The sequence below is a fragment of the Cibotium barometz genome, chromosome 59 (assembly GCF_041138505.1).
Source record: "Cibotium barometz isolate CiBa-2024 chromosome 59, ASM4113850v1, whole genome shotgun sequence".
Classification (NCBI taxonomy): domain Eukaryota; kingdom Viridiplantae; phylum Streptophyta; class Polypodiopsida; order Cyatheales; family Cibotiaceae; genus Cibotium; species Cibotium barometz.
Window position 1 is genome coordinate 35,383,544 of NC_141104.1, and position 27,662 is coordinate 35,411,205.

At 46.8% G+C, this 27,662-nt stretch overlaps 1 protein-coding gene across 1 annotated transcript in view; it reads right to left on the reverse strand.

Moving 5' to 3' along the window:
- Window positions 1–4,855: 4,855 nt before the first annotated feature.
- Window positions 4,856–27,662, reverse strand: part of LOC147605758 (mediator of RNA polymerase II transcription subunit) — a 54,294-nt gene continuing 31,487 nt past the window's right edge. The window contains exons 2-7 of the mRNA XM_086793592.1: window positions 7,770–7,941; window positions 7,195–7,672; window positions 7,064–7,123; window positions 6,889–6,966; window positions 5,371–5,414; window positions 4,856–5,121 (exon numbers count right to left, since the gene is read on the reverse strand). Coding sequence (XP_086649718.1) covers window positions 4,932–5,121; window positions 5,371–5,414; window positions 6,889–6,966; window positions 7,064–7,123; window positions 7,195–7,672; window positions 7,770–7,941 — 1,022 coding nt within the window. The 3' untranslated portion in view covers window positions 4,856–4,931. The remainder of the gene's footprint in view (window positions 5,122–5,370; window positions 5,415–6,888; window positions 6,967–7,063; window positions 7,124–7,194; window positions 7,673–7,769; window positions 7,942–27,662) is intronic.

Here is a 27,662-nt window from a genome sequence, read left to right on the forward strand (position 1 = left end):
GCTAACTTCCTTTAGCTTTGGGTGAATGAGAGCTAGTCAAGTTTCATAAGACGTTAAGTTTTTGTTTGCTCCCAATCCCAAAGCTTGTGTAATCCTCAATTTGTTCTGAAAGCCTAGCTAGATATGGTTGGGTTTTATTTCTTTTTCCTCAATCCTCAAAGTGTAATGGCTCTAAACATATTGATTCAAACATAACCTATGAGACACATTAGTTCTAAAAAATTTACAATGGAGCTCTTTAAACTCCAAATCAAGACAAGGTGTATCTTGAATGTCCTTAGGGATTTGTATTATGATTTTCCTCTAGTTTGGATTCACCTTTGTTTGATTAGTGTGGAGCATGTCTGAATTTCTCGATTCTCTTCTCTTTTCCATTAGGGATTTTTGTTACTCCGTTCTCTTCTCTTTTCCATTAGAGGTACTTTTTTTGCAAGATGAGGCTTTCATCATGTACATCTCCTCACCCTTAAAATTCACAAATTTGTGTTATGTTGTGAATAACATCAAGGGTTACTAGGAGTTAAGACCAGTTCAATGATTTTCTTTTTTTGTTCACCTCCATCTTTCCAAGCCTTTATTGATGAATTTTTCTTTCTTGTCAAAGACCTTATTCTCAAGATCTGAGATATTGAATTGGCACATCATAATTAGTGGGTCTTTTGAAGTTCATGATGACAAAAATATGTCTAAAAGTCATTTTAAAGGTATCCATGCACATTTGGCTAACCTTCCAGAGAGGTTATTCAAGTGACCCACCATCAACCATTTTCACGAAAAATCCAATGGGTTCTAGCCCAGGCTTTCCCCAGTTCTGTGAACAAGTTTTTATGGTGATACTTATTATTCTAGCCTTGCCATCTAGGATGGTAGAGATTTCATTTCCTTTGAAGGATATTGGAATAGAAGCATTACCCTCTTAAAATTGGTACGGGCTAAAGCATGTTGATTAGAACCTCGTGAATACTTTTCCATCATCAATGTGAAATTCCTCCTCGCCATCACCCCCTTCTTTGAAATTAAAATACATGGCTTTGAGATTTCCCTCAAGCCACTCTCTTACATCCTTCCATAAGGCAAGAGGATTAGATTGCAAAATTTTACCGAAAGACATAGTTTAGTGGTGTTGACAGTTGTTTAAAGCAGATCGACATCCTTGGTTTTCTCTCTTGCTTGGGAAGAGGAGATAGCCTTAAAAAAACATATCAATATGCCTGCAAAAGATGGAGTGGAGCCAGATTTCTTCATCTTCTAATTCCCTACTATCACTCCCTAAATATTGGGAAGAGCTATCCAGGTCAATTCCTCCCTTCACAAATTGTTGAGGTGATGTGGCATCAATGAATGCTAGGAGTTTCAACCTCAGAGAAGATCTTGGTCTCAAAGGTTACCATATGTTCCTAGAAGTTGGAGACCTAGAGGTTCTGCATAGGAATGTTTTTCTATAACTGCACTGAGAGAGTTCTCAACCATCGCATCTTCTTCAAGGGAATCCTTCTACTTTAGTATTTCTAAAAGATCCTTGGGTACAATCAAAACTTCATTTTCCTATTCAAGCACAATGGAAAGAGGTGCGCATGGTTTAGGAATTCTCATTGGTCCACATACGGACAGCTTAGTATACAAGGCAATATGGGTCCTAATATCTTTTCAACCATTATCTTCATCACAATTACAGATTTTTACCTTCTTGGAGATCAAGCTCTTGGCTATGGTGGCTTCTCTCTTTTGAGAAGAGGAGTGAGCCCTCCTCCATGAGTGCTACCGTGAAAACTCCGGTTCATGAGTGTTCCCCTTTCTTTCAGTGGTATCAAAGCTTGGTTTGGATTCCATTTTCTTGAGTTTCTTGATTTTTCGTCTTCTTGCACATGAAGAAACCCTATAAATCTTGATCATAAGGCTTAAATCTTTGCACATTAGCTATCTATGGCTTCATAGGCTTGATGCTAGGAAACATTGACTTGATTTGTAGGTCTACAGTCCTAGCATTGCTTGGTGTTTTTATGGTGCAGCAATGTGGCTGGCAATTTTAGATCTGCAGATCCAGCATTTTATTTCTGTAAGTGTAAGAGAAGCTCAGAGGTAGTGTGCAATAGTAGGTAGCAATTTTAGATCTATAGATCCATAGCTAATCATAGCCATATAACACCTTTTTTGGGGTTTAATTGACCTATTAACTCATACAAGAGTCCATTAAACCCTAAAAAAAGGCTAGCATAAAACTACATTTCTTGATCTACATCAAATGGGCAAGGTTTTGTGATTGTTTAGTTGTCTTGATGCCATGGGCATGGGGCTTTCTCTTTTGAGCAAGTAGTGGATTATTGTTGATCAAGAATGCAATCATTGTAGCTTCTTGCTACCTTCTTGATGATTCTTGAAGATTTCCCAAGATATGGAAGCATCATGCAAGCCTATGATGTTTGTGACCTCAACTATGAATTGATCTTTGTTTGCAAACTCAAGATTTGGTGATGCTAATGTTGTATTAGAACTACATTATATGATGGCTTATGTGAAGCAGTGCAGGCATCAGGAGCATACTTTCTCCTCATAGGCCACTTGTTTTCCCTACATCACCAGTTGCTGCAACTATAAGTCCACGAGCTATGGAGGAGCGAGGCCTATTGAAATTTCTCCACTTGTTTTATCACCACCACCAGATGTTGCTGCCCTTTATCACCCCAGCCTGCTCCACCAAGAGTGATTCTACTGATCCATCATGTGGGAGTTAAATATGCATGTTGAAATGCCTCCACTTGCTTTATCACCTCAGCCTACTCCACCAAGAATGATTCTGTTGATCCATCACGTGGGAGTAAAAGAGGAGTCTACTTCAAAGAGTACCAAATGCCGAGTAAATAAGCAAAACAGGAAAGTAGTCGTTGTTGGAAATGGGAAGGAGGAAGAAAAAAGTTAAGAGGGATCTGATTCCTCATTTGGTGGATCATTACCTTCCATCCTAGATGATGAAGCCTTGCATTACTTGTAAAGTTACACTCATTAAGGTACTATTGTACCATGCTTGTAGTTGGTATCATGGATGATACCACATTAATATTGACGGGCTAGTGTTATTGATAGATGCAAGTGATCTTCTGCGCGTGAAATGTTGATCTAGTTTTATAGGTGTTAGATAATCTTCCGTGATATGTTGATCTAGTTTTATAGGTGTTAGATAATCTTCCGTGATAAATATTGAGCTAGTGTTATTGGTGTTCTGTGTTTGTGTTTATTGAAGGTCATCACATTGGTGTTATGTATTTGTGTTTATTGAATGTAATCACATTCAATAACATTAATCCCAATGTAATCACATGCTTATTTTTATTGAATGTAATCACATTAATCCCAATGTAATCACATCGTATGGGTTTGTTTGTTTGAGGAATTTTATCACCCCACAAGCATGATGATACGTAAATGAGAGAAATTTTAATTTCAAATCACCAAGAATTCCTTAAGTGTGGTAATAGTACCATGTGCGCCATTTCAACTATGAGGTATGCCCCATTTCTTCTAGCAATGCTTGATAATAATTGTAACACCCCATCTCATTTTTTGTTTAGGATTAGGATGATCACATGTTCCCTTAGAAGCTTGAGTTTGAGTTTCTTTTGATGACATTATAATTGGCTTAGACTTGATCAAAGCGTACTTAACCATTTCCAACAATGGATCTTTTTTTGAAGTAGTTAAAGAAGTTGTAGATGTATCCTCATCATAGCAGGCTCTAGACAAGAACTTTGTCATCTCCTCTTCTGACTTTCTTCACTCTTCTTCCCATTGGCCTTGGGGTATCCCCATCAGGCACAACAGTAACTCCTACATGCTCTGCTTGTAACAACTACAAAAGAAATCCTATGATGCAAAAAATCACTACACTAGCATGCTACATATGACAAAAAGAGAGTTGCATTTACTGGCAAACACCACATGGAGTAGCTTACATAGTCCCATGCATGTATCATATAGCAATATGTGATTTCTCATGTTATGGGCAATAAATCAACTTGAAGCTCACTACTCAATTATGGCTATGGTTTGAAATTCGTAATTGCTATGCTTTATTATTCTTCCATTCAAGAAATACACAGCCAGTAAGGCCAGAATACTCTTTATTTGGTCAAAAATGTCTAGTCCTTCACTACTTAATGATGTGCACCCCAAAAAAAAAATTTCTTCATGAGTTGCTGAGCTTGTACAAAAACATTTTTTTCAATCCAGAAAGTATGGTTCTCCACAAATTCCGCAGTGCTACTGAAGGCAATACGTTCATAAATATAATTATATTTCTTCTTATCAAATCTCCTCTCCCCATTACATAATTATATTTCTCCTTTTCACTCAATTTGTGAGGCCATCAACTTAAATTTCAGTAAATAGACATGAAGGCTGTTTATGTTTCTTACTTCGATTTTTGTTTTTTTTTTTTTTTTTGGTTTTTGGTTGGTTGCAGCCCTGAAACCTCACAAGAATATGCAGGTAACTGAATAAAGTTGTAATTAAAGTTGATCAGTTATTACTGTATCACATACATAAGGGTTCTCACGACTCCCTCAAAATGGGATTCTTAAATGCTTCAGAGAGTTTTCAGATGATTTTGATAATTGGTAGAATTTTTAAGTCAAGCGTGACTAATCTGAAGCCACCTAGGAGAAACAAAAGCAACCCGACACCATGCTAGGCAAGCATACCGTTAGCAACCTCAAGTTACATTAAACACAAAACTTAATACCAGGGAATTAAAAAATAAGTTTTCACGACTTTCAAGTGAAAACTAAGATTTCAATGGCTGTTCTTTGACCCAAGAAAGGGCAGACTGACAACATAAGTATAAACATGTAAGATAACCTACTTGAGAAAAACTCGTTATCATCTTTAGCTTTTCATTACCTTCAAAAGGAGTTAGCCATTACTAAAAGCTTGTAAAATTAGCTACTGATAATTTCTTCTTTGGGTGTACATGACAGATGATATGCTACGACATTTTCGTCGTTCAAATCCTCTACCTTAACTGACAGCAAGGAAGGAGAAACCTTCAGCACTTGCTGAAATGGCCTGATCACAGGTGGTAAAAGGAGATCAGACGGGCGATCAAGAGCCAAAACCCGTTTGCATTGACTGCAAGAAACACGGGTAATACAGCCACATAAGCATATGATAAAAAAAATTAACAAGAATGAGGGTCTTTACACACATATTTTTCCCCAACCCGTTGGACCGCACAGGAAATATCGCCTGCCCGTGAAGGACAGGCAAGTAAAATCTCCCCTTTTCACAGTCAGGGTTTTTGTCTGTAAAGACCCTGTGTTCATCCAGAATTTTTCCAACGCAAGAGCTCTTAAACCACAAACTCATAAACAGCCTCACCTGCAAGGCTTTGAGAAAAGAGACCGATATGTACATAGCCAGTGCTGCATTAAAAACCAGAAAAATAATATTCTATTGGTGTCAGATAGGCAGAAAAACACAAGCCCTAATGTGAATCAACAGAGTGAATTGAGAGGAATGCAGAGGTCACACCACCCTGACGCAAACACTAGTCGCTGAAGGCAGAAGACAAAAAGGAGCCTACCCCATCCCTGCCACACAAACACTCTTTTCGTTCTGTGGCAATCTTTACTCCCCTCTCAGCATCGTTTGCACCGTTTTTTCATATCATTCTGATCTAGCTGTCAGTTTACCATGTCCAAGTGCATGTTCTGAGAGGCAGTGATGCATGTGACAACGAAATTTCCAGGTTAATTTTCAATCATCTCTGGATGCTTCATATCTCTGTACAGTACCTTCAATTGTTTTGCAGGAAGTATGTACTTTATCTGTTTCATGACCCAAGTGTGGGTTCTCCTCATGCAAGACACTAAAGCAGCACCCTGGTGGATTTACTTTTGTCAAAGAAGAACATTATGTGACCTTGGGATTGTGTCCTGCAAATTGCATGCAACCCATGCAAAATTGTTGATGTTCTTTTAGTTTTTTAAGCCCATCTTGGGCATATGAAAGCACAAGGCTCTGTGCAGTTTTTGAAGGGAGAAAATTTCTTGAAAGCCAGCAGAGTTGGAATGCCATTAGGTGTCATTAAAGAGGGCACTAAGATTTTGCAGAAAGTGGTCAAGGCTTGCCTATCCAGCACATTTCATTGTGGCACGTACCAAGTACCAAAGGGAAAAGTTCTTCTTTGTAAGGGGGAGAGAGGATGGGGAGGATGCTAAGCTCTTCATGCTGACAGTGTACGCTATTGCTATCCAGCACGTATAGAAGAGAAAATATCTTCTTTGTAAGGGGGGGAGAGGATGGAGGGGATGCTAAAGCCAGCAGAGTTGGAATGCCATTAGGTGTCATTAAAGAGGGCACTAAGATTTTGCAGAAAGTGGTCAAGGCTTGCCTATCCAGCACATTTCATTGTGGGGCGTACCAAGTACCGAAGGGAAAAGGTCTTCTTTGTAAGGGGGAGAGAGGATGGGGAGGATGCTAAGCTCTTCATGCTGACAGTGTACACCATTGCTATTCAGCACGTACAGAAGAGAAAATGTCTTCTTTGTAAGGGGGGATGCTAACAGTGCACCATTGCTATGGTCAGCATCAGCCAGCCCTCTTTTGTAACTGTCCCACAAACTGCCCAAACAATCCTTAAGGCTCTCTCTTGCTACAGAAGTTCCTACTACCTGCAACTCGGTCTTTTCTCCTACAAATTTGAACTTGTAATGCTGGAGCTTACTGAGTGGGTACAGTTATTTTCAAAAAGGCCCTAGCCTACATATCTTAAAGGATTCAGTAGTCAGCAAGTGAACACTTCACCATAAAACCAAACAAAAAAACAACTAAGCAACTTATGTGTTAACTTCTGCACGTGACCAATCACAAGAACATCCCTTATCAAGGCCATACCAGAAGAAGATTTAGTGCTGATACTGCTGATGGACGAGCCGACTGAAGAAAGCACTGCAGTGCACTCGTGGCACACTCCTGCATGAACAGTAATCAATGCAAAAAATCATATTGTTCAACCACGAGAACTGTACTTAAGTCCAGTCCTTGGGAAATTCCCATACAGGTCACTTACCGACACTCGCCGGAATATCGCATGGGAAGATGTCCCCCCTAAGTGAGCATTACTGCAGACCTGCCAGACAGTACATCAATGGCCAACACTCTAAAGTTTCAACCCATTTAAAAGCATTGCCATGCAGCTACCTCATCAGCAGAAAACACAGAGACTGCATCTGGGGCCGTACTACCAGAAGGAAACAAGGAGATGATGGCTTTGAAAACTGCAGGCACTGTCACTTCCAAAATGGCAACCTTTTCTACTGAAGATGCATCCAAGCCTGGCTTGAAGGCAGATGCTGGTTTGTCCAAGCCAGATGCAACAGGTCCACTGCTCTTCTGAAGTGTCATTGCAGATTTGTGTTTCACCCACTCCAACCTGGTGAAAGCAGCAATGGTCATTCCTGGTACTTCTGTTTGCCAGGACTTGAGAAGATCCAGAAGCAGAGGGCCCTGACAGCTCTGATCAGCCTTTGCTTGATCCGGCATATTCCCATCCACGCTAGCAATTCTGGCCCTTTTGTCTGCTGGCAAAGCAACGACTGCATCACTCCCTTCCTCGCAAGCATCACCAAAACGTGGGAAAAAACGTTTTTTCTGCTCTGTGAAGGCCTTCAACGCCAACCTTCACACCACCCAATAGACAAAACATGTGATTCACTTATTGCATAAAATTTCAGAAAATCCAGTGGCAACAAGATGACTTACAAAGTAAACCATACCTAGTTCTCTCAACTGCTGAGGCTGCTGCTTGACCTGCAATTTGGCGCTTCCATGAATATGCAACAATGGCACCATCTGAGCAAATCAACGGAACCTGCAAACCCCATGGATGTTTCTCTTCAAAGCGTTGTTGTGCACCACTCAATACTCCTAACGCCTCCAATTTTCTCCCTAGTAAAAAAAACAGGAGTATTCAGCTTGCCTATAAAAAGTCTTGTCTACCATACATGCTCTCCATCCTGCAGACACATCATCCTATGCTTATCATTTTGATATTAGACAACAATTAAATTTGAAACATCCACACAATTGACCACACAAACACCGGCACTAAGTCCCAATGACCAAGATACCTACCCCCAAAACACCCACACACAATTAACCACACAAACACCGGCACTAAGTCCTAATGACCAAGATACTCCCCCCCACCCCCCCACGCGCCCCAACCAACAATACACACACAGAGCAATTCCCTAAATTGGGATTGAGCATAATCTTGACACACCCTTAAACTAGTAATGCCAAAACAAGATAGCAATGCTGAAAAATGACACTGCAATAGGGCCGGAAAGGGCCGACCCCCCTTGTAATCGTAGTTCCAGTCTCCAAAAACGTTGGAAACAACAACTAGACACAGATGAAACACCATTTAGGAAGGCGCACATGGGGAAACCGGTTTTTCATGGGGAAAACGTTTCCTGTTGTCACATGCGGAAGCTCTGGGAGTCTTCTTTCAGCCCTAAACACCATCTCGAAACACGCTGATGCAAAACGCAAGCAGAAGAGGGAGAAGAGAAAGAAAGAAAGTTGTATTAACGTCTACTAGAGGCCGAACTCGACCTATGAGACAAATCAATGTACAATTGTCGATGTCCTCTAGATGTCCAGAAAAAAGGACAAAATGAACATGAAATAAACTATGAAAGTACTGAGCTAGTGGGGGGGTGTGATGGATGGAGCACTACTGCTAGAGGCTCAGTATGCAACCTATATGCGTAGGGTATACAAGAATGCAATGTAGATAAGTGAGCGAGCCGCTCTTGAAAATGGTGCTAATGTCGAGCCCGTATCTCTGTGATCTCCCTTTGATGTAGTCTGGGACTCTGGTAGCCTAGTGCTCTTGGTCTCCGTCTGGCTCAGAGGTCCATAGCGCGCTGAAGTGTAGCCCCCTCTTGTGTCAGGGTAGGCACTAGGATAGATCTCTGGAAGAAATCAGTGAGCTGGAGCTGTCGCCCACCTCTACGTGGTATGAGTCCGTAGCAGTGTCTCTCTATGGCGCGCTGTCTCTAGCAAGAACTGGCCAAATCTGCGCTGGTCTGTGGACTCCATGATTTGGCGGAGTGAGGGATGTCCACTGAAGATGGTGGTGTATCTCTCTCTATTGACACTATATGCTCTACATCTGCATACATAATGCTCCTCACTCTCAACCTCCTCCTGGCATAGTCTGCATATCCTCTCTGCTCTGGGGATCCGTGCTGCCCTACCTGTCTCAATCTCAAGCTGGTGTGATGACACTCTAAGCTGGCCAATTGCCACTCGGGCACTGTGAGGCATGTACACATCCATATATTCGGGTCGATGAATGAATCCATCCGCTCAGATACGCATAAACTGATCTCTATAGTATAGCATCTTCGGCGGTAGAGGCTGACTGGGTGTAATCCAAGCCTCCTAAGTGTATCGCAGCCATAAATCCTACCGAAGGACTCTGTTCCTCTCGTTGTGAGAGCTAGGTGTGTGGTTCATGTATATCATACTAGAAAGGTGGCAGGTGATCTATGCTGAGACCATGCTAAGTGAGCCACTATATCATCTGTGAATACCATGATCTCCTATCTCCACTCTCGGTGAGCTGCCTGGACGCCTCAAAAGCTCTATGTGAGAGTCGATCTGATGGCATATCTCTGATCCTCTGTATGAAGCAGATCGTCTGGAAGAGGGCCTCCACTAGCATAGGAGGTGCAACAAACTCCCCTCGGACAATGTCATGTGGGACAGAGGGTTTGTTGCGGATCATCCTTTAGAGCATGAGAATCTGAGGCCTTTCTATCTGAGACCATGTGGAGGTGGCGAGCCCAGGTTCCCATGCTGTTGCAGCATACATCAAAGCAAGGGTGACTAGTGTGTCAAACAACCACTCCTTCATGCGGGGCTCCTAGAACTGTGCCTCGTGACATTGTCTCTCTAGCATGGCCAAAGCTACATACCCTCATGTGAGTCTCCCTGGCTACCTGTGCCATAGTAAATCTTCCTGGCGGAGTCGCGAATGTAATCCCCAAGTACACATATGAGTCTACCACCTCTACCTGTCCTCCTGCTAGTGTGAATATGGCCTATCGTCGTCGAACCAGCCCTGAGGTGTGGAAAATCATGACCTTGGTTTTCCCAAGGTTCACTGTAAGTCCCCTCTGTGTGCAGAAGTCATGGAGTGCATGGAGATGATGATGTAGTCCCATCTGCGACTCAGAGACCAAAATAATATCATCTGCATATAGCATAATGTGGATTGTGGTACCTGAGATGTCTACCCCGTCCCCACCGCCGTGAACAATGAAGTCAGCCACCTCATCAATGTATAGCCCAAATAGTGTAGGAGAGAGTGGGCATCCTTGTTTCACACCTGTGGTGCTAGCAATAACATCAGATAGCCCCCCGAGGCATCGTATGTGTCCGAGGACCTGCTCATATAAAGCATGATGCCCCAGACCATCTCTAATGGGATCCCCAATAACTGGAGGCGCTGGAAGAGTCTCTCCCGTGGCACCGTGTCAAATGCTTTGCGGAAATCCACAAAGCAGCAGTATAATCTCCTCTCCCGCGCCCTAGCCTGATCAATCAAACATCTCAGAGGTAGGCCCTCCACTAGTGCCCTATTAAAGAGGTGAGCAACAAAGGGTGCCAGTGTGTCAGTTGCATAAATAAGATGCTCACTTTGTATACCTATGTGGTCAGCCAATCTCCCATGCTATAACCGGCGAATAGCTCTCTCTACCATTGAGGCGGTAACAGAAAGTAGAGGTGGTGGTAGGGCGAGGCTCCTGTAGCTGTGGTATCGGCGGTTGCTATAACCGATCCCGTCAAGTGGGAATAGACTCCGTTGGACACCCACACGCGTAATAGCACAACTTAAATATCACAATTTGAATGGACAACTTAATAACAACTGAAAATTGAAATGAAATGAAATGTTGATCAATGGACACCAGCACTGGGGCCGACCCCCCCCCCCTCAATATATGATATATTATTGGGAGTATTTAACAAATACAATGCTCCATGGGTTCAAAGAACCAGAGTATTTAACAAATACAATGCTCCATGGGTTCAACAAGATACTCGAAGTAGACGTTTGAAGGAGAGCAATCCACTTGTGTAGTTCAGTCTCTACGGTCCTCTGCCTTCACTGCAATCCGCGGAGAGCGCCCCACTGGTGTTCCAGGACCACGCACAAACAGGCGCTCCTATATTAACGCCTAGCTCTCCCGATCTCGGCACCCATGGACCGTGGTTCTCCAAAAGCTTGGACTACCCAGCACCGAACGGGTGTTAGCGGTAGAGAGAATCCTTTGTCAGATTTACAACAATATCCTTTACTTAAATCTCAATCCACTTACTTGTAGCTCGCGAGTGGCAAACAAATACCCGAGGTGCAGCTACTAGAGATGGACACCAGGGCGCAGCAGTCTACTGGCACGAAGGAAGAGTATGCAACCGCCTGGAGGTCTGAGCGCAGCCGCTTGTGGAAGAGGGCAGCCGCCTGTGTAAATAGAACAGCCACTTGTACAGCCTGTGGAAGTGCAGCCCCACGCAGCCGCCTGTGTGTAGAGAGTACAGCCGGCTATGGAGAGCGTCGGAGAGGAGATGATCGCTTGCTCAATCGTGTATCCCAGCCGATGAGGTGGTCATGCATATGTAGGTGTTGGAGGGAGAGCACACGACCACAGCTGGCCGGCTCCCCTAGCTTGCATGGGGGCGGCCAGTTTCAAGGTGGGGTGTGGGTAGGTGGCCATGCACCCACCCCCACACATAAAAGGTTCAGAGTGGGGTTTCCCTCCCCACCTTGGCCCATACATGGGTGCCCACTCTTAAATGAATGTGAACTTACAACCTTATAAAAATAAAGGTTAGAAAGAAAGCTATTAAACAAACAAGTGCAATACACTTACCACCTGTTCACACGCAACAAAACTCGTCAGAAGACAGAGCAAACTTCACGACTCACTGGCAAGCGTCCCCGCTCAGTAAGTGGCACGTCAAACAAGCAAACACAAGAATACAAGTCATGTGAAAACAGTTCCAAACATGCAAAACATGAATGCATGTGCAAATAGTATCATGCCCATATCTCCCGTTCATGGAACAAGTACAAAACATCTGTCGGGCACAATGATGGCATGACAGACAAACAGAAATCCCGGTCTTCCTATGGAATGACAGTCCCATAGGTAAGACACAGATCCAGGCACGAGCCTCCCTATGGAGTGACAATCCCATAGGCAAGACAGCACAAATACTGGCTCTTCCATGGCGTGACAATCCCATGGATAGAACACAGTCCAGGTCATACACGGGTGGCACCAGTCTGGCTCCCGTCCATACGACACCGTCTTGCTAACACACGGGTGGCACCAGTCTGGCTCCCGTCCATGTTATGCAAAAATACTGGCCCCTTCACATGAGACACTGACCTGGCCTCAAGTGAACGAGACACAAATCTGGAGATGAACCAAATGGTCGGCCAATTGGTGACAGTTGCTGAGGGATATGGTAGAGGCTCTTTGCATATGTGCGCCATGTGTGTGGATCCTCAATCGGGGTACGAGGGCGAGGCTCTCTCATCTTGCGCCATGCAAAGGTTGTATCTCTGCTCATGAGAAGGTGGTACATATCCCAGTATTGTGCCTCCTCATATATGCACGCCTCTTACGGCGTGTGAGGATCCGTATCTGTCGGCTCACCTGTCTCTGTGTAATGGTCCCCAGTATTCTCTGGGCACGGAGGTGTCTATATAGCTCTCTGCACTCATCATCATACCACCGATTCTCGGGCATGCTCCCAAATCTATCTGTGTGTATGATGGGGAAAGCTGCGGGTGGCGGTCGTATGTAGTAGAGATGACATCTAAGTGGTGAGTGTGTCCAGGGGTCCATCTGGAGTAGCCCGTCATATACATGATGCTCATATATGTCTGCCAAGTCATGGTTGAAGTAGAAAGTGGTATGCGATGCCTGTGTGGGATGTGGGGGTGCTAGTGTGGAGCTCGCCAGTGACAGCAAGAGGTATGTGGATCCACACCGATAGGACAAGGGGAGGGATGGTGAAAAATGTCCCTGCCTCTGTGGTCTCCATGGACCCCATGATGTAGTCCACTATGCTACCTCCCCCTAACCGTGGAAAGCATGTCAATGCTCCTGAATCTTGCCACTGTCTCATCCCGTTATAAATAACGAGATGGTGTCGGGCTCCCAACTCAAGTAGGTAATGACCATATCTGATGTTATCCGGCCCCATGTCCTCTGACACCCTGCAAGCTCCCGTGTCCTCCACCTCTAGTGTGTGCATCACCTCGGGGTGCTCATAATCATAAATGTCGCACTGTCACCTCTGTGTCCGTGCATTGAAGTCCCCCATAAGGAGGACTTCCCCCAGGTTGGAGTAGTGTATGATAGGTTGGAGTAGTGTATGATCTCATCTGAAAGGGCTGCATATGGTGACTCTCCCGATGGCCCTGTGTCCTCCTCCTCCTCTCTACTCTCCTCCTCTGCTATCATGGCATATCTCGATCCTCTAGGAGAGAAGTAGCATAGAGCAATGTATAACACCCTCTCTGCCGAGAGCTACAGTTTGATCCACATGTAACTAGCCTCCTGGTCACGTGCTACCACCCGTAGGCGCTCATGTAGCTCTCGCCTGAAGAGTACCGCTATACCTCCAAATCCTCTCGATGTGCTCTGTCGTGTGGTCCCCCTGTATGTAGACTCCCACTCCTCTACTTTGGGTAGCCCCCTCTCTGGGCTCTAGTGTGTCTCTGTAAGTAGTATGATGTCCCATCCCTCCATGACCTCCTCCATCCTCCCAGGATGTATCCAAAGTGCTCCATTGCAGTTCCAAACTACTGTGTGTATCTGTGAATCTAGATCCTCCATAGCCGATGTCCCATAGGCCGCCTGGCGCTAATCGGTGGCCTTGCCATCGATGATGACACGATCATCCTGATAGAATGCTCTCTTGCCCTCTTTCTGGGCCTGTAGGACTCTCGGCATGCATGTTTTCCTGTGTTCTATCTGCATCCTCGTAAGGTCGTCATCTAAATAGATGGGATCTCCCTGTGATCCTCGTATAATCACCCTCTTCCTCCTCATGAAGGTGGCTCTCTCCGTCTCCCCTGCAAACTGTTGGATGAGGCTCGCTTGTGTGTTGAGTCTTTCCCGGCTCTCCATGCTTTGGTGAAGGGGAGAGCATCCTCTTCCATGTAGCTAAGCTTCGTGCATAGAAGCTGTCCATCTTTCTCGAGAGTGGAGTCGGGTGTCTCGGTTATACCTGTGACTCCAATGTTGAGGCGGCAGGCCTGCCTCATCTTCTCCTCCTCAATGGTGGTGTGAATGATTTGGTGTTCTTCCCTTTGAGTCTCCTCCCTCACCTCTTTATGGATATTCTTCTTCACCACTTCAACCCATCCTAATTGCTTGGCTTCAAGTTTCCCCTCCATGTCTTTTGTGATCTCCTTGGAGATCTCTTCTTTGATGGCCGTGAGAGTGTTGCCATTGATCTCCCCTTCTTCCTTCTCGGTGTTCTTGACGGCTACCACTTCCACTTTCAATGTACACCTCCTCTTTGAGTGTCGTGTTCTCTTGTTCAAGTTCCGTGACCCGTACTTCGAGGGCCATGATGTGCCGGTGTAACTTGTTCTCCACCTCATTGAGGTTGGAATCAGATGTCTTCTTGTTTTCCTTGATTAGTGCTTTCATTGCTGTCTCGAGAGCCTCGAGCTTCTCTTGGAGACTCGAAGCCATTCCTCGAGATTATTCTGCAGTGCTTCCCACAAGCAGGCAAGCACAGAGAGAGAGAGAGAGAGAGAGAGAGAGAAATGAGAGAGAGTATTTCTGGCAACACAAGCACAGTGCAAGCAGGCCAGCACAGCGCGAGCACAGCAACGCCAGGCACAGCACAATAGGGAGTGCACAGCGCAAGCAGCGCAGCTCAGGCTGGTGGGTACTAATAGGCGCAGCACAGCGTGGACAGGGCAGCGCCAAGCGCAGCACAGCCAGGGTGCGTAGCGCGAGCAGAGCAGCACGAGCAGGTGGATACGAACAGGGAGAGGCCACCAACGCGTAGCGCGAGCAGGGGGCTGAGGAAGGGTGGGTGGGATAAGGGGAGCCAACTAGCGCAGCGCGCAGGTCGCAGGTGGGTGCGAAGCGGGCATGTGCAATAGCGTGCGAGCAGCGAAGTGCAAACGCCAGCAGCGCGAAGCGCAAGCAAGGGTGCACAGGTTTACGCCATTGGCACACCAACGAAGGAGAGAGAGAGAGAGAGAGAGAGAGAGAGAGAGAGCTGAGTATTTAGTATATTCATATGGTACAAAAAGGTACATCTCCCTTCCATGAAAAGGTGTAAACCCTAGTCTAGACATAATCCTATGACCCAGCCAAGCAAAGGGCTGAATCGTCAAAACAACGAGCATAGATGCCTTTTATAGGCTAGAAAAAGACTATATAAACTGGCCGATCAGCTACCTGGAAAAATACTTGACTATTTGCTACAGCCGACTGGATATAACCTGTATAATTCTAGCCAACAGCCCTCTGTGTCCAGCAACAGTCCATCACCTGCCAAAACTAGCAACACATGCTCCTAATTTTTGGTTCTGATCTATCTTTAATGGTTGCTCTCCTCATTAATAGCTTTGAGTTCAGCCTGTGCATGTCTTGCACATGACATCCCCCTCTACTAAACTTGATGACGGGATTCCAATATGTATTCTTGGATGACTGTCATCATCTCATTCTATTCCCGGAGTCCCCCTGTCATCCTTCCTACTCTGGCAACCTTTTCACTAAAAACCGGGCCCGATCTCCAAATCCACTCTAACTCTGATGGAGGATCTACGCATCTGTTCCATCTTGTCCCCATTCCATTCCTGCCCTATCCCTAAACACAATCTCTGATCTTCTTTCCTAAGAAATGAGTCTAGCACTCTCACTCCACCCCTTGGAGGATCAACCTCCCCTGGAACCGTTGCCTAAAAGCCTTTCCTGGTGTTCCCCAAGTGGCACCTGATAGACTCACAGGACTGCCATCCCCTTGCGCTTTGTGGAACACCACCAACCAACCTCTTGGGAGTTCTTCCTTGTCTTGTGTTCCTTGCCTTGGGCCTCATACTTGTGCACTTTCCTGTGCCTTGGACCTATGCACCTTCATCTGGGACTAAATCAGTGTTTAGTCTTGGTGAGCCTGATGCTGAAACAATGTTGCCTGGCTCCCACACCACCACAAGATCAAGACACATGCGATGGTTTCATCCATGCACGATGCAGTAAGGGTGGGTAGGACATGGGTAACAACAATATTTCAGTACCAACCTGAAGCTCTGATACCAATGTCACATGCGAGAGCTCTGGGAGTCTTCTTTCAGCCCTACACACCATCTAGCCCTACACACCATCTGGGAACATGCTGATGCAAAACGCAAGCAAAAGAGAGAAGAGGGAAGAGAGAAGAAAGAGAGAGAGAGAGAGAGAGAGAGCTGAGTATTCAGTATATTCATATCGTATAAAAAGGTACATCTATCTTGCAGCCCTTGGCTGCCTTCCATGAAAAGGTGTAAACCCTACTCTAGACCTAATCCTATGACCCAGCCAAGCATAGGGCTGAATCGTCAAAACAATGAGCATAGATGCCTTTTATAGGCTGGAAAAAGCCAATATAAACTGGCCGACCAGCTACCTGGACAAATACCCGACTATTTGCTGCAGTTGACTGGATATAACCTGTATAATTCTGGACGACAGCCCTCTATGTCTAGCAACAATCCATCACCTAATCTTTGGTTCTGATCTGTCTTTAATGGTAGCTCTCCTTATCAATAGCTCTGAGTTCAGCCAATGCATGTCTTGCAGAGGGTTGTTAGAGGCGTCAGAGGCGTTTGGTACGAGGCGGGTATGGTACGCGCCTCGAAAGACTGGTATTTTTTAGAGACATTAGAGGTGTGTCAGAGGAGTCTGTTATATTATTTATATATATATAATGATAGATATATATAGATAGTTAGTGATAGATAGATAGATAGAGAGAGAGAGAGAGAGAGAGAGAGAGAGAGAGAGCCTTGAGGGAGGCCCGAGGGAGAGAGGGTGTCACTTGGGTGTGTATGAGAGAGGGAGAGAGAGTGTGAGAGAGAGTGAGAGACTGTGTGAGAGAGGGGCTGCCTTGGGCAAGGTTTAAGCCTTAAGGGAGGGAGAGAGAGTGTGTATGAGAGAGGGAGAGACTCAAGAGAGAGTGTGTGTGAATGTTGAGAGCTTAGAGGGGCCCTTATAGCCCCCATCTAGGGACTCAAATGGACAAAAACGGGCAAATCCCAAATGGTCAGAAACAGGCATAATCTAGAAACGGTCAAAAAAAAAATCAACTATGCCTAGACACCTGGAATGCCTCGGAAGACTCGTACGCCTTAACGGTCAGAGGCGCGCCTCGTAACAACTATGGTCTTGCACATGACACCTATGGAGAGGAACGGTGGGTTTCCCCATGTTTCTCACATATGAGAAACTTCTCAAGGGGATACGCATTAGAAATTGTGCATCTCAGTGTATTTTGGGGAATGCCTATTTATGGGTTTATCCTTTTTTCTTCCTTTTTAGTTGGTCATGGGCAGTCGGCCAGCTTCCCAACATCACTTAAAAGGGGCCCTCCCATATTCACTTGTTATCCATCTAACCAATTCACAGGCACATGTTCTACACCATCTGTCGGCTGGTATTGCCATTGTGAAAGCCTCTTGCTACATAACATGATGTTCATTGTCTGATGTCTCTCTCTCTCCTTTGCTCTCCCTCTCTCCTATGTTTTGCTTCCGCATTGTGCAGCTTTATCATGGTATCAGTCACTTAGATGACCGGCACTTCAAAGAGGAGGCAGTGAGTTTCCTTTCTGCAAGAAGTTCAGCGTTTTTGGGAGCAGAAGGCGGCTTGCTTTTTTGGTACATATGTAGCAGAGTGCTGCGTTTTGTGCAAATTTCCAGGCGGCTGCGTTTTCCTCACCACTTAGTGGCTGCGATTTCCTCTGGCTGCTGCGTTTTCATCCTGAACGCTGCGTTTTTCACATTGGTGGCAGCGTTTTTTTCTTCTAGAGTGCTGTGCTTCACTTTTGGTGCCTACGTTTTTGTGGTGGCAGCAGCTCTCTCTCCTATGCTATTTTCTCCATCATCTGTTGGTGGTGGTGGTGCGTGGGCTGCGTTTTCAGCCCTGGGCAGCAGTGGAGGTGTTTCTTCTCATGTGCTTCATTCAGCCTTGCCTTCACTTGAGAGGGGATTGTCGGTCCTGCGCTTTCGTGGTGTTGGCGTTTGGAGCAGATCTCTGGACAACAATTGGTGGTCCTCTTCTTCGCATGTGGAGCGTCACATAATAAATGATTAAATACCCTTGCCTTCAATATTTCTTCGTGATGGAAGCCTCCAAAACAGTCCCCAACAGCCGGTATTCTTCATGGGCAGCCTTCAAGAGAGAGAAAAAGAGAGTAGCCATCATTAGGGCAGCCTGTAACGGTGGTAGAGGCTAGTGTGCAGCAAGAGAGCCTCCATTAATGAAGAGAGAGGGCTCCAATTTATAGATTTGGGCCTCCCATGAGCTAAAATGGCAAGAGAAGGCTACAATGACAAGTGGAGAGCCACACAATAGCTGAAGTGACAAGTGTGAGGCCACTTGTCTCACTTTGATCCACTTTCTAACAAGTGTCAGGCCACTTGTCTCACTTTGGTCCACTTTCTTGCCACATGTCCCAATCTAAGAGATGGGTCCTTCCATAAACTTTATCTCTAAAAACATCCCAACTCCTAGACATACTGTCATAGGCACTTTGCCAACTCTTGGTATCTGCTCAATTCCAGATGTAATGACGTGAACAGAATTTCCATCGGAGTCGGGCCAAAAATAGCAACTCTCCTAAATTTTAGGAGTGCGGTCCTTTGTATTCTAGGATAATCCCCCATTCCCAAAGCTTGTACTTTCCAAATATTTAAACATCCTGGAGTCCACCAGACCCCTTTCAGACTGGGAAATGTCCAGGCTGGTGACATCCTCCCCAACTTCTTAAAAGTTATCCGCAACTTTAAGCTTCAAGCCATATATTCAAGATATAATCATGTCCCATCGATTGGGCGAGACGAGACAGTCTCAAAAATCCAATATAACTGAAGAATCCATGTCCCAAAGAAATGGGCGAGACTAAATAAGTCTCCATCATACCAATATCAAAATCATGTCCCAAGATAAATGGGCGAGACAAAAATAGTCCCATAAGTCCAGATATCATAATCATGTCCCAAGATAAATGGGCGAGACAAATCAGTCCCATAAGTCCAGATATCATAATCCATGTCCCAAGTAAATGGGCGAGACAAAACAGTCCTATAAGTCCAGATATCATAATCCATGTTCCAAGTAAATGGGCGAGACAAAATAAGTCTCCTGCCAATAAGACATCGGTCCACATGACCCTTGGCATAGACATAAGTCCCGTCATGTCCACTTTACCACTTGCACTCCGTGTTGGTACTCTCACCACACACCTTGGATGAGAGGTGGGCTCAAGTAACAAGATAAAACAATCACTCGCAAGCATAGATAACCTGGTGTTCCATAAGCATTTCTGCTACACATAGTTTATAGGCATTTCGGCCACCAACTCACACTACCCTCTCAAGTGCCCATGTTCCCTTCCATCTGCTCTCTATTGTTCCACCCACACATGGTAGAAACAATCTTCAAGAGAGCACGTAGGACAGAAGAACACTACACAGGGTATGTTGTGCTTGTCACTACCCTTTGAAGTGTCCATGTTCCCTTCCATCTGCTCTCTATTGTTCCACCCTCATGGTAGAAACAATCTTCAAGAGAACACTACACAAGGTATGTGAACCATGAGTTCCATAACACAAGGTATGTGAACCATGAGTTCCATAAGGCCAATGCATCCCAAATAAAGGGAGCTATAAAGAATAATCCATCCTAGTAAAAGGGCGTCATAAACATAATCCATAATCTTGAGGATGGATCCAAATCCCTACAAAAGAAGTCCAGGAATCCATAGACCTGTATACCATAATCCTTGTATACCATAACTCTTACCACATACTCCGTGCTAACCACACACCTTGGAGTAGAGGTGGACTTTATCCATAAAAGCATCATATCCATGAGATAACCAAAGATTTCTTCTCTATAAACTCGGACAGATTCGTCCATAAAAATTGCTTGTGAAGCCCAATATCTATATAAATCTCGTCCAAGAAAGAAATCTCCATAGATATATTCCATCCCAATAAAGGGAGCCATGAAAAGAATTCATCTCATTAAAGGGAGCCATAGACAATGTTTCCCTGAAACCATCTCAAGGCAAACAACAACACCTTTCTCCTTGCATAGCTATACAAGGGTTAGTGAACATCAAAAACACTTCATAGCAAAAGCACTAACTTTGCAAACTCAAAGTATACTTAGCTTTTCTTTGCCAGGCTGGTCATGAAGCCAGAAGAAATATCTCGTCACCATATCCTTAAGATATCCTAAGATATATATCTCCATACAGCTTGCCTGTAAGCTTGATAATATAATCCACAATATCCATATGGAAAGAGTGCTAAACGTGTGCACATAAAGCCAACTCCATACTTCCAAGATAAATTTTGTGAATTCATAAATCCTTAGACCAAGCTGTCTATTGCTCATGCTCTTGCTTCATACGCTCTGAAGTGGCTGGCCATGCTTAATAGCAATGATGGTAAGTGTGGTCTCCACTCAAGATCTTTTCTCTTCCTTATTGATAGAAGGAAGCCTTCGCTTCCAAGAAAGCCTATGCTCTGATACCAATGAAACTCGCGGCAGGTGCCCGGGGGAATAGGGCCTTTGACACACTTGTTGATACCACATGGCCACAGTCTTAACACATATCCATCATCATTTTGCATAAAACATAAAAGCTGGACAAAACATCCACAAATGCTGAAAATGGAGCTTGCACACGTGACACCGCATAGAGGCCGGAATGGGCCGACCCCCCGGTGAATACTTTGTCGTTCACCGAGATTTCTACTGACTGATTTCAGTCATTGAGAGGGCTTTGCAAGACTGATAGTTATTTTTGTCCATTTTGGCAGAAGATCCAGGACGGGAGCTCATTGATTGACCAAGACTCAATGACTGAACAACCTACCATTCAAGCTGCAGGAGGCCAGTGGATGATTCGGAATGGTTTACTGTTTCAAAATGACAAAATTTGTGTACCACAGATCCCGGACATTTAGGTCCAAGATTCTTAAGGAGTGTTACGACGCCCCTTCTGCTGGACACCTTGGGGTACAAAGGACGCTATCGTTAGTGAAACACACTTTTTATTGGCCAAAGATGAAAGGGTATGTAGAAGATTATGTTCTCAAGTGTCAAATTTGTCAGGCAAATAAAACTGAACGCTTTAGACAGGCTGGGTTGTTGCATCCTTTGCAAATCCTAGGTAATAAATGGGAAAGTATTTCCATGGATTTTATTACCGGATTGCCAAGAACACATCAAGGCCATGATTTTATTTGGGTTGTGGTAGATCGCTTGACAAAAATGGCTAGATTTTTACCGACCCGGAAGACTATTACAGCTACGCAATTAGCACGGCAGTTTATCGAGCAATTGTTTAGACTGTACGGGTTACCGCAAGACATAGTCAGTGATAGGGACTCTAAGTTTACGAGTGATTTTTGGAAACTTGTTTTTGAGAAGTTGGAAACAACGTTGAATTTGAGTTCCTCAGATCATCCTCAATCTGATGGCCAGACAGAAAGAGTGAATAAAATTTTGGAGGATATGCTTCGTGCATATGTATCCAAAAGACAGAGTTCATGGAATGAACAAGACTCTAAAGATTGGAAAAAAATGTGATTTTTCAAGGATCTGTAGCGTGTGCTTCAACGACTGCCTACGCGACTGTGATCTGCGCCTGCGAGCTCCGCCTCCCCCCCTCCCGCTGCTTCTCGCCGTCGCGCCCCCCTCTCCCCCCCGCCTGTCCCCCGTCTTCTCCTCCGTCCTCTCCCCCGCCTCCTTCCTCGCACCCTTCCTCACCATCTCTCCCCCGCCTTCAGCCTCGCATCCTCCTCCGCCATCGCTCCCTCGCATCCTCCCCCGCCTCCTTCCTCGCATCCTCCCCCGCCTTCTTTCCCTCCCTGCCTTCTCCTCCTCCGCCTCCTTCCACGTTTCCTCCCCCGCCTTCTTCCTCACTTCCTTCCCCCGCCATCTCTTCCCCCGCCTCTCTACCCCCCACGCCGCCTCCTCCTCCGCCTCGCTTCTCTCCCCCGCCACCTCTGCCCCCTCCGCCTTCTCCTCCGCTGCGCGGCTCTTCCCCCCCGCCTTCTCCCTCCCCTCCCCTTCCGTCTCGCCCCTCCCCCCACCGCTAGCTCCCCCGCCTCAACTCCCCCCTCCCCCCCCCGCCCCGCCCCCGCTATCCTGTAACCTTCCGCCTCTCCTGTTCCTCGCAGGGCTGTGTCCCTCCCGTTGGTGACCCCGGTTTCTGGCCTTTTCCCTCTGGAGGACTCCATGGAAGCCGCTCCGACTACCCCTGCCGATTCCGGTCTCCGTCTGGAGTTCACAGCTGAAGATCATCAGTTGTTTGTTTCCACAGTTTCCGCTCTTGAGGCCTCCTCCTTGGTCTGCAAGATAGTGGGTAGCCGTCCGATGCGGAGAGAGCTTCGCGACCTTCTGCAAGGCAGCCTTGTTGGCGTGCCTGCCAAGATCGTCAGCGTAGATTTTTTGGGACGTGGCTACTACCAGGTGGATTTCAAGTCCCCCCAGGCAGCTCAGATGGTGCTGGCTCGGAGCCCCATTGCCCTCCGCTCTTCCCGGGCGTTCCTGGTGCGATGGACTCACGGTTTCGACCCCGCTTCTGACCCGCTAGCAGGTGCGACCAGTTTTCCCGTCACTATCTGCTTTCCTGGACTCCGTAGGGAGTACTTGCCCCTCTTGTCATCCATTGGCAAGGCGTTCGGGCAGGTGGTGGAGACGCCTCAGACAGCGGCTTCAGTGATAGCTCGGGCAGCAAGACTCCCAGCCATTCGTGTTGTGGTTCTGTCACCGGAGTCCCTCCCGAAGACGATCCTCCTCCCTTGTCTTTCTGGAGGACATCTGATACAGCGCGTGGAGTATTCGGGCCTCCCCGGCCAGTGCTACACCTGTCGGGAGATGGGCCATCTCGCACGCGCCTATCCCCGCAAGGGGGTTCATCCTTCACGCGCTGCCGCCTCTGGACCCCCTGCAGGAGACCCGAGGGGTGGCCATGCACCTCAGAGACCGGACATCCCTGGCTCGCCTCAGCAGGCACAATCATCTCACGAGCAGGCCCCGACGGAGGATGCCGAGCAGACCCAAGCGGCTGGCGGATGGCAGGAGGTTCGCCGGCAGAAACGCCCGGCCCGCAGGGACCGACGCCAGCAGGCCGCACAGGCTGGCGGACAGGCACCTACCCGCACTTATGCTCCAGTCAGGGATAGGCGGCCAGCAGGTCCCACCCCGATGGACGAGGATTCAGACTCAGTGCCCGTTGAGGCCGCCGATGGAGCCTCCCACGTGGAGACCCCGCTCCCGCCTCCCCCCGTGGGGGGCCCGGCCCCCTCCATGGAGCAGATTCCTGAGGATCCTGGGCCGCACTCTGCGACCCCCGGCTCCTCTTCCCCTCACCCGGAGAGCACTCCTTCCACCCCCCCTCTCCCTCCCCAGCCCCCCCCCTCCCGCCTCCCCCGGCGGCCCCCCTGACACCTATCCTCTGGCAGATGCCTCTCCATCCTCTCCTCGCTCTCCCCCCTCCTCTCTGCGAGCCCCCATCCCTCCCTCGGCCTCTCCAGGATACTTCACCAGACCACCCACTGCCCCGGGGCAGCGCAGCTGGGTAGGCCAGAGTTCAGTCCAACGGCTGTTCCACCGCCACTCCGGGCCGGTGGAGATGGCGATCCTAGCTTCGCCCGCCACAGAGTTCTCTCCAGCCTCCCCTGGGGGGCCCCCGCGAGTGATGGGGCTCCTAGTGGATTACGGTTTTTTCAGGTGTCTCCAGTTGGATGCTGGCCCGTTCGAGACACTGGTCGCGCCCTTGCGAGTTTGCGTGGTGTGCCATCCCTCTCGTTCTCCTTCAGTGGTGAGCAGCATGGTGGCCTTCTCCTTTCCTCTCAGTGTTGCCCCAGACACAGCATGGGATTGCAACTCTATAGAGGAAGTTTTGCGTGATCAGATACTGGAGTTTTCTCACCACTTCAGTGACTTGGGGCTCACGGACCTTTTGCAGACCCGATTACACTCAACCCGCATGAGCTTGTTTGGTATAGGAGATTGGCGGGCAGATCCGGTACACACCTCAGTTGAGGCGGTGCTACTGATTCTCCTCCATGCCGCCCCGAGGGTGCAGCCTACCTTTAGATACATATATGAAGAGGATTGGTCTCACGCCTATGCCCTGGACAGGGCGAAGGTGGAGTGGGGCTGGACACAGAGACAGGTCACCCTCTTTTTGGAGAGACTCCGCACCCGGACAGACAGTGACTATTCTCCCTCCAAGCCGGCGCCCAAGACTCACAGAGTGGAGGGCAGATCATCCGCGCCGACTGAGAGGGGTGAGCCAGTGGCGGTTGCTTCACTTGCCATAGCTCATCCATGAGGATCCTCTCATGGAACATCCAGTGTCATGGCCCTGTGAAAATGGAGCAGGACAAGTGTGGGCATTGAAACCGATCCCGTCAAGTGGGAAAGACTCAATTGGACACCTACACGTTTAATAGCACAACTTTAAAACCACAAATATAAAATGGACAACTTAAAAATAACTTGAACTTTAAATGAACAGAAATGGAAAGATGGACACCAGCACTGGGGCCGGAACGGGCCGACCCCCCCCTCAATATATGATATATTTATTGGGAGTATTTAAAGAATACAATGCTCCATGGGTTCTGAGAACCAGATAATGTCCATGTACATATGAAAACAGTACTAAACAAATAGCTCGAATTTCGATGTAGAAACTCGAAGAAGATCGACCACTGGTGTGGTCCAATCGCTACGGTCCTGTGCTTTCACTGGACTCCGCGGAGAGCACCACACTGGTGTTCCGAGACCACGCACAGACAGGCGCTCTCGTACTAACGCCTGGCTCTCCCGATCTCAGCACCTTTGGACCGAGGTTCGCCCATATAGCTTGGACAACCCGGCACCGAACGGGTGTAGGCCGAGCGGGACGAATCTTTTACCAGATTTTAAACATTAAATGCTTTACTCAAATCTGAAAATCACTTACTTGTAATTGGTTGATAAAAGACCAAGACTTGTGGAATGATGAAGTCTTCCAGGTGATGAAGAAGCAGTTGCCTCGTGGTGAACCACCAAAGCAGATATCTCCGTAAAAGAAAACCACAGCCGCCTGAGAGGATGAGGGAAAACAACCACTAGGAAGCACCTTGTTGCAAAGAGCCGGCTGGCTGTAGGATTAGAGGCGTAGCCCTCAAAAGGTGGCAACTTCTGTGCAGGGTAGTCAGCCGCCCGTTGGAGAGGGAAAAGAGAGCAGTTTGCAGCCTGCAGATTACACCAGCGCACAGTAGAGGGCAGCGCAGCCGGTAGGTAACTCCAGCGCACAGAGGGCAGCGCAGCCTGTAGGTAACTCCAGCGCACAGAGGGCAGCGCAGCCTGTAGGTAATTCAACGCCAGCAGAAGAGATGGGAAAAGTCGCCTGTAGAGGGGCAGTTGCAGCCAGCCTATGGAGGGGCAGCCGCCTCTTGTGTAGCTGTAGTATCCTGAAGCAGCAACAAGGTGAACTCCAGCCGCCAGGAAGCCAACGAAGGTGACTCCAGGTTGATGATCATGCGCCAAATAGAAAAACGATGCATCCACACTTGAGAGAGAGGGATTTCTTTAATAAAATTTAAGTGAAGGTTTCACTAAAGTTTTCCCACGCATGCATGAAGGGGACTAGTGGGGGTTGGTGACCATGCCCACCCCCACACTCACTTAAAAGTGAGGCTCCCCACCTTGGCCCCAAAGTGGGTGCCCAAAGGGGGTGCCCACTTTTAAATAAGTGTGGACCCCTAACCTTATAAATCAAAGGGTTAGTATTTAAAACATTAAAACAAACATGTACGATATACTTTACCACCTGTTCACATGCACTGAAACTTGTCAGAATACAGGGCACACTTCACGACTCACTGGCAGGCGTCCCCGCTCAGTAAGTAACACGTCAGGCAGGCAAACACACGAATACATGTCATGCGAAAACAGTTTCAAACATGCAAAATATGTGTGCATGTGCAAAAAGTAACATGGACATATCTCCCGTTCATGGAACATGTACAAAATATTTGTCGGCACAAAACTGGCACGACATTTATTACATAAAAATCCTGGTCTTCCTATGGAGTGACAGTCCCATAGGTAAGACACAGTTCCAGGCACGAGTTTCCCTAGGTGTGACAGTCCCATAGGTAAAACACGGCACGAATACTGGCTCTTCCATGGCGTGACAGTCCCATGGATCGAACACAGTCCAGGTCATACACGGGTGGCACTGATCTGGCTCCCGTCCATACGACACCATCCTGCTAACACACGGGTGGCACCAGTCTGGCTCCCGTCCATGTCAGCAAAATACTGGCCTCTTCACACGAGACACTGGCCTGGCCTCAAGTGAACGAGACGCAAAAATGTGGGAATGGACCAAATGGTCGGCCAATTGGTGACATCCCCCCGGGCTTCTAAAGAGTTGACCTCAACTTAAAAGCCTCAAGATATGCCTGCAACAATTGTGGATAATCTGCAAAATAATCCTCATTTACCCACTTGGCATCAATAGGCAAATAATTTTTAAACTTCACAAGGTATCTCCTGGAAAGCTTTCCTGCAGGTAGCTTTCTCTCCTTGTGAAAAACAATCTGTTCTGGCTGGAGGATCTCCTCAAGCTCTTCACTTTCTGGCGGATCTTCTGTGACAGGCTCATCAGGATCTGGCCCCACATATTTCCGAAATAGACTCACATGAAAAGCATTGTGAATCTTCCAATGACTAGGTAAAGCAAGCCTGTATGACACTTCATTGATTTTGTGAATCACCTTGAAGGGTCCATAATAGCGAGGAGAAAGCTTAGGATATGATCCTTCTCGTCCTGGCCTCTTCCGAAGCCTAGCCTTCTCAAATTTCAGCAATACCCAATCACCTTCTTTGACTTCCATGTCCCTTCTATGCTTGTCAGCAGCCTTTTTATGCTTATCCTGAGATCTTGCAATGGCTGTCCGCACTTGTCCAAAGGCAACATCCAAGTCACGAACATATTCATCAGCAGCAAAAATCTCATCCTTGGTACGAAGGATGGGTGGCAAGACCACTCTGCCATAAATAATCTCAAACGGAGCCTTTCCTGTGGAAGCATGGATTGTATTGTTGTAGGCAAACTCAACAAGTGGAAGATACTTCTCCCATGCACTCTTTTGATCTGCCACATAACACTTCAATAAATCCAACACAGCTGAATTTGCAGCTTCACTTTGGCCATCCGTTTGGGGATGATAAGCTGATGAAAATTCAAGCTTAGTACCCATATTATCAAATAGAGCCCTCCAAAATAGGCTTGTAGTCCTGGGATCTCTATCCCCAACAATGGATTTA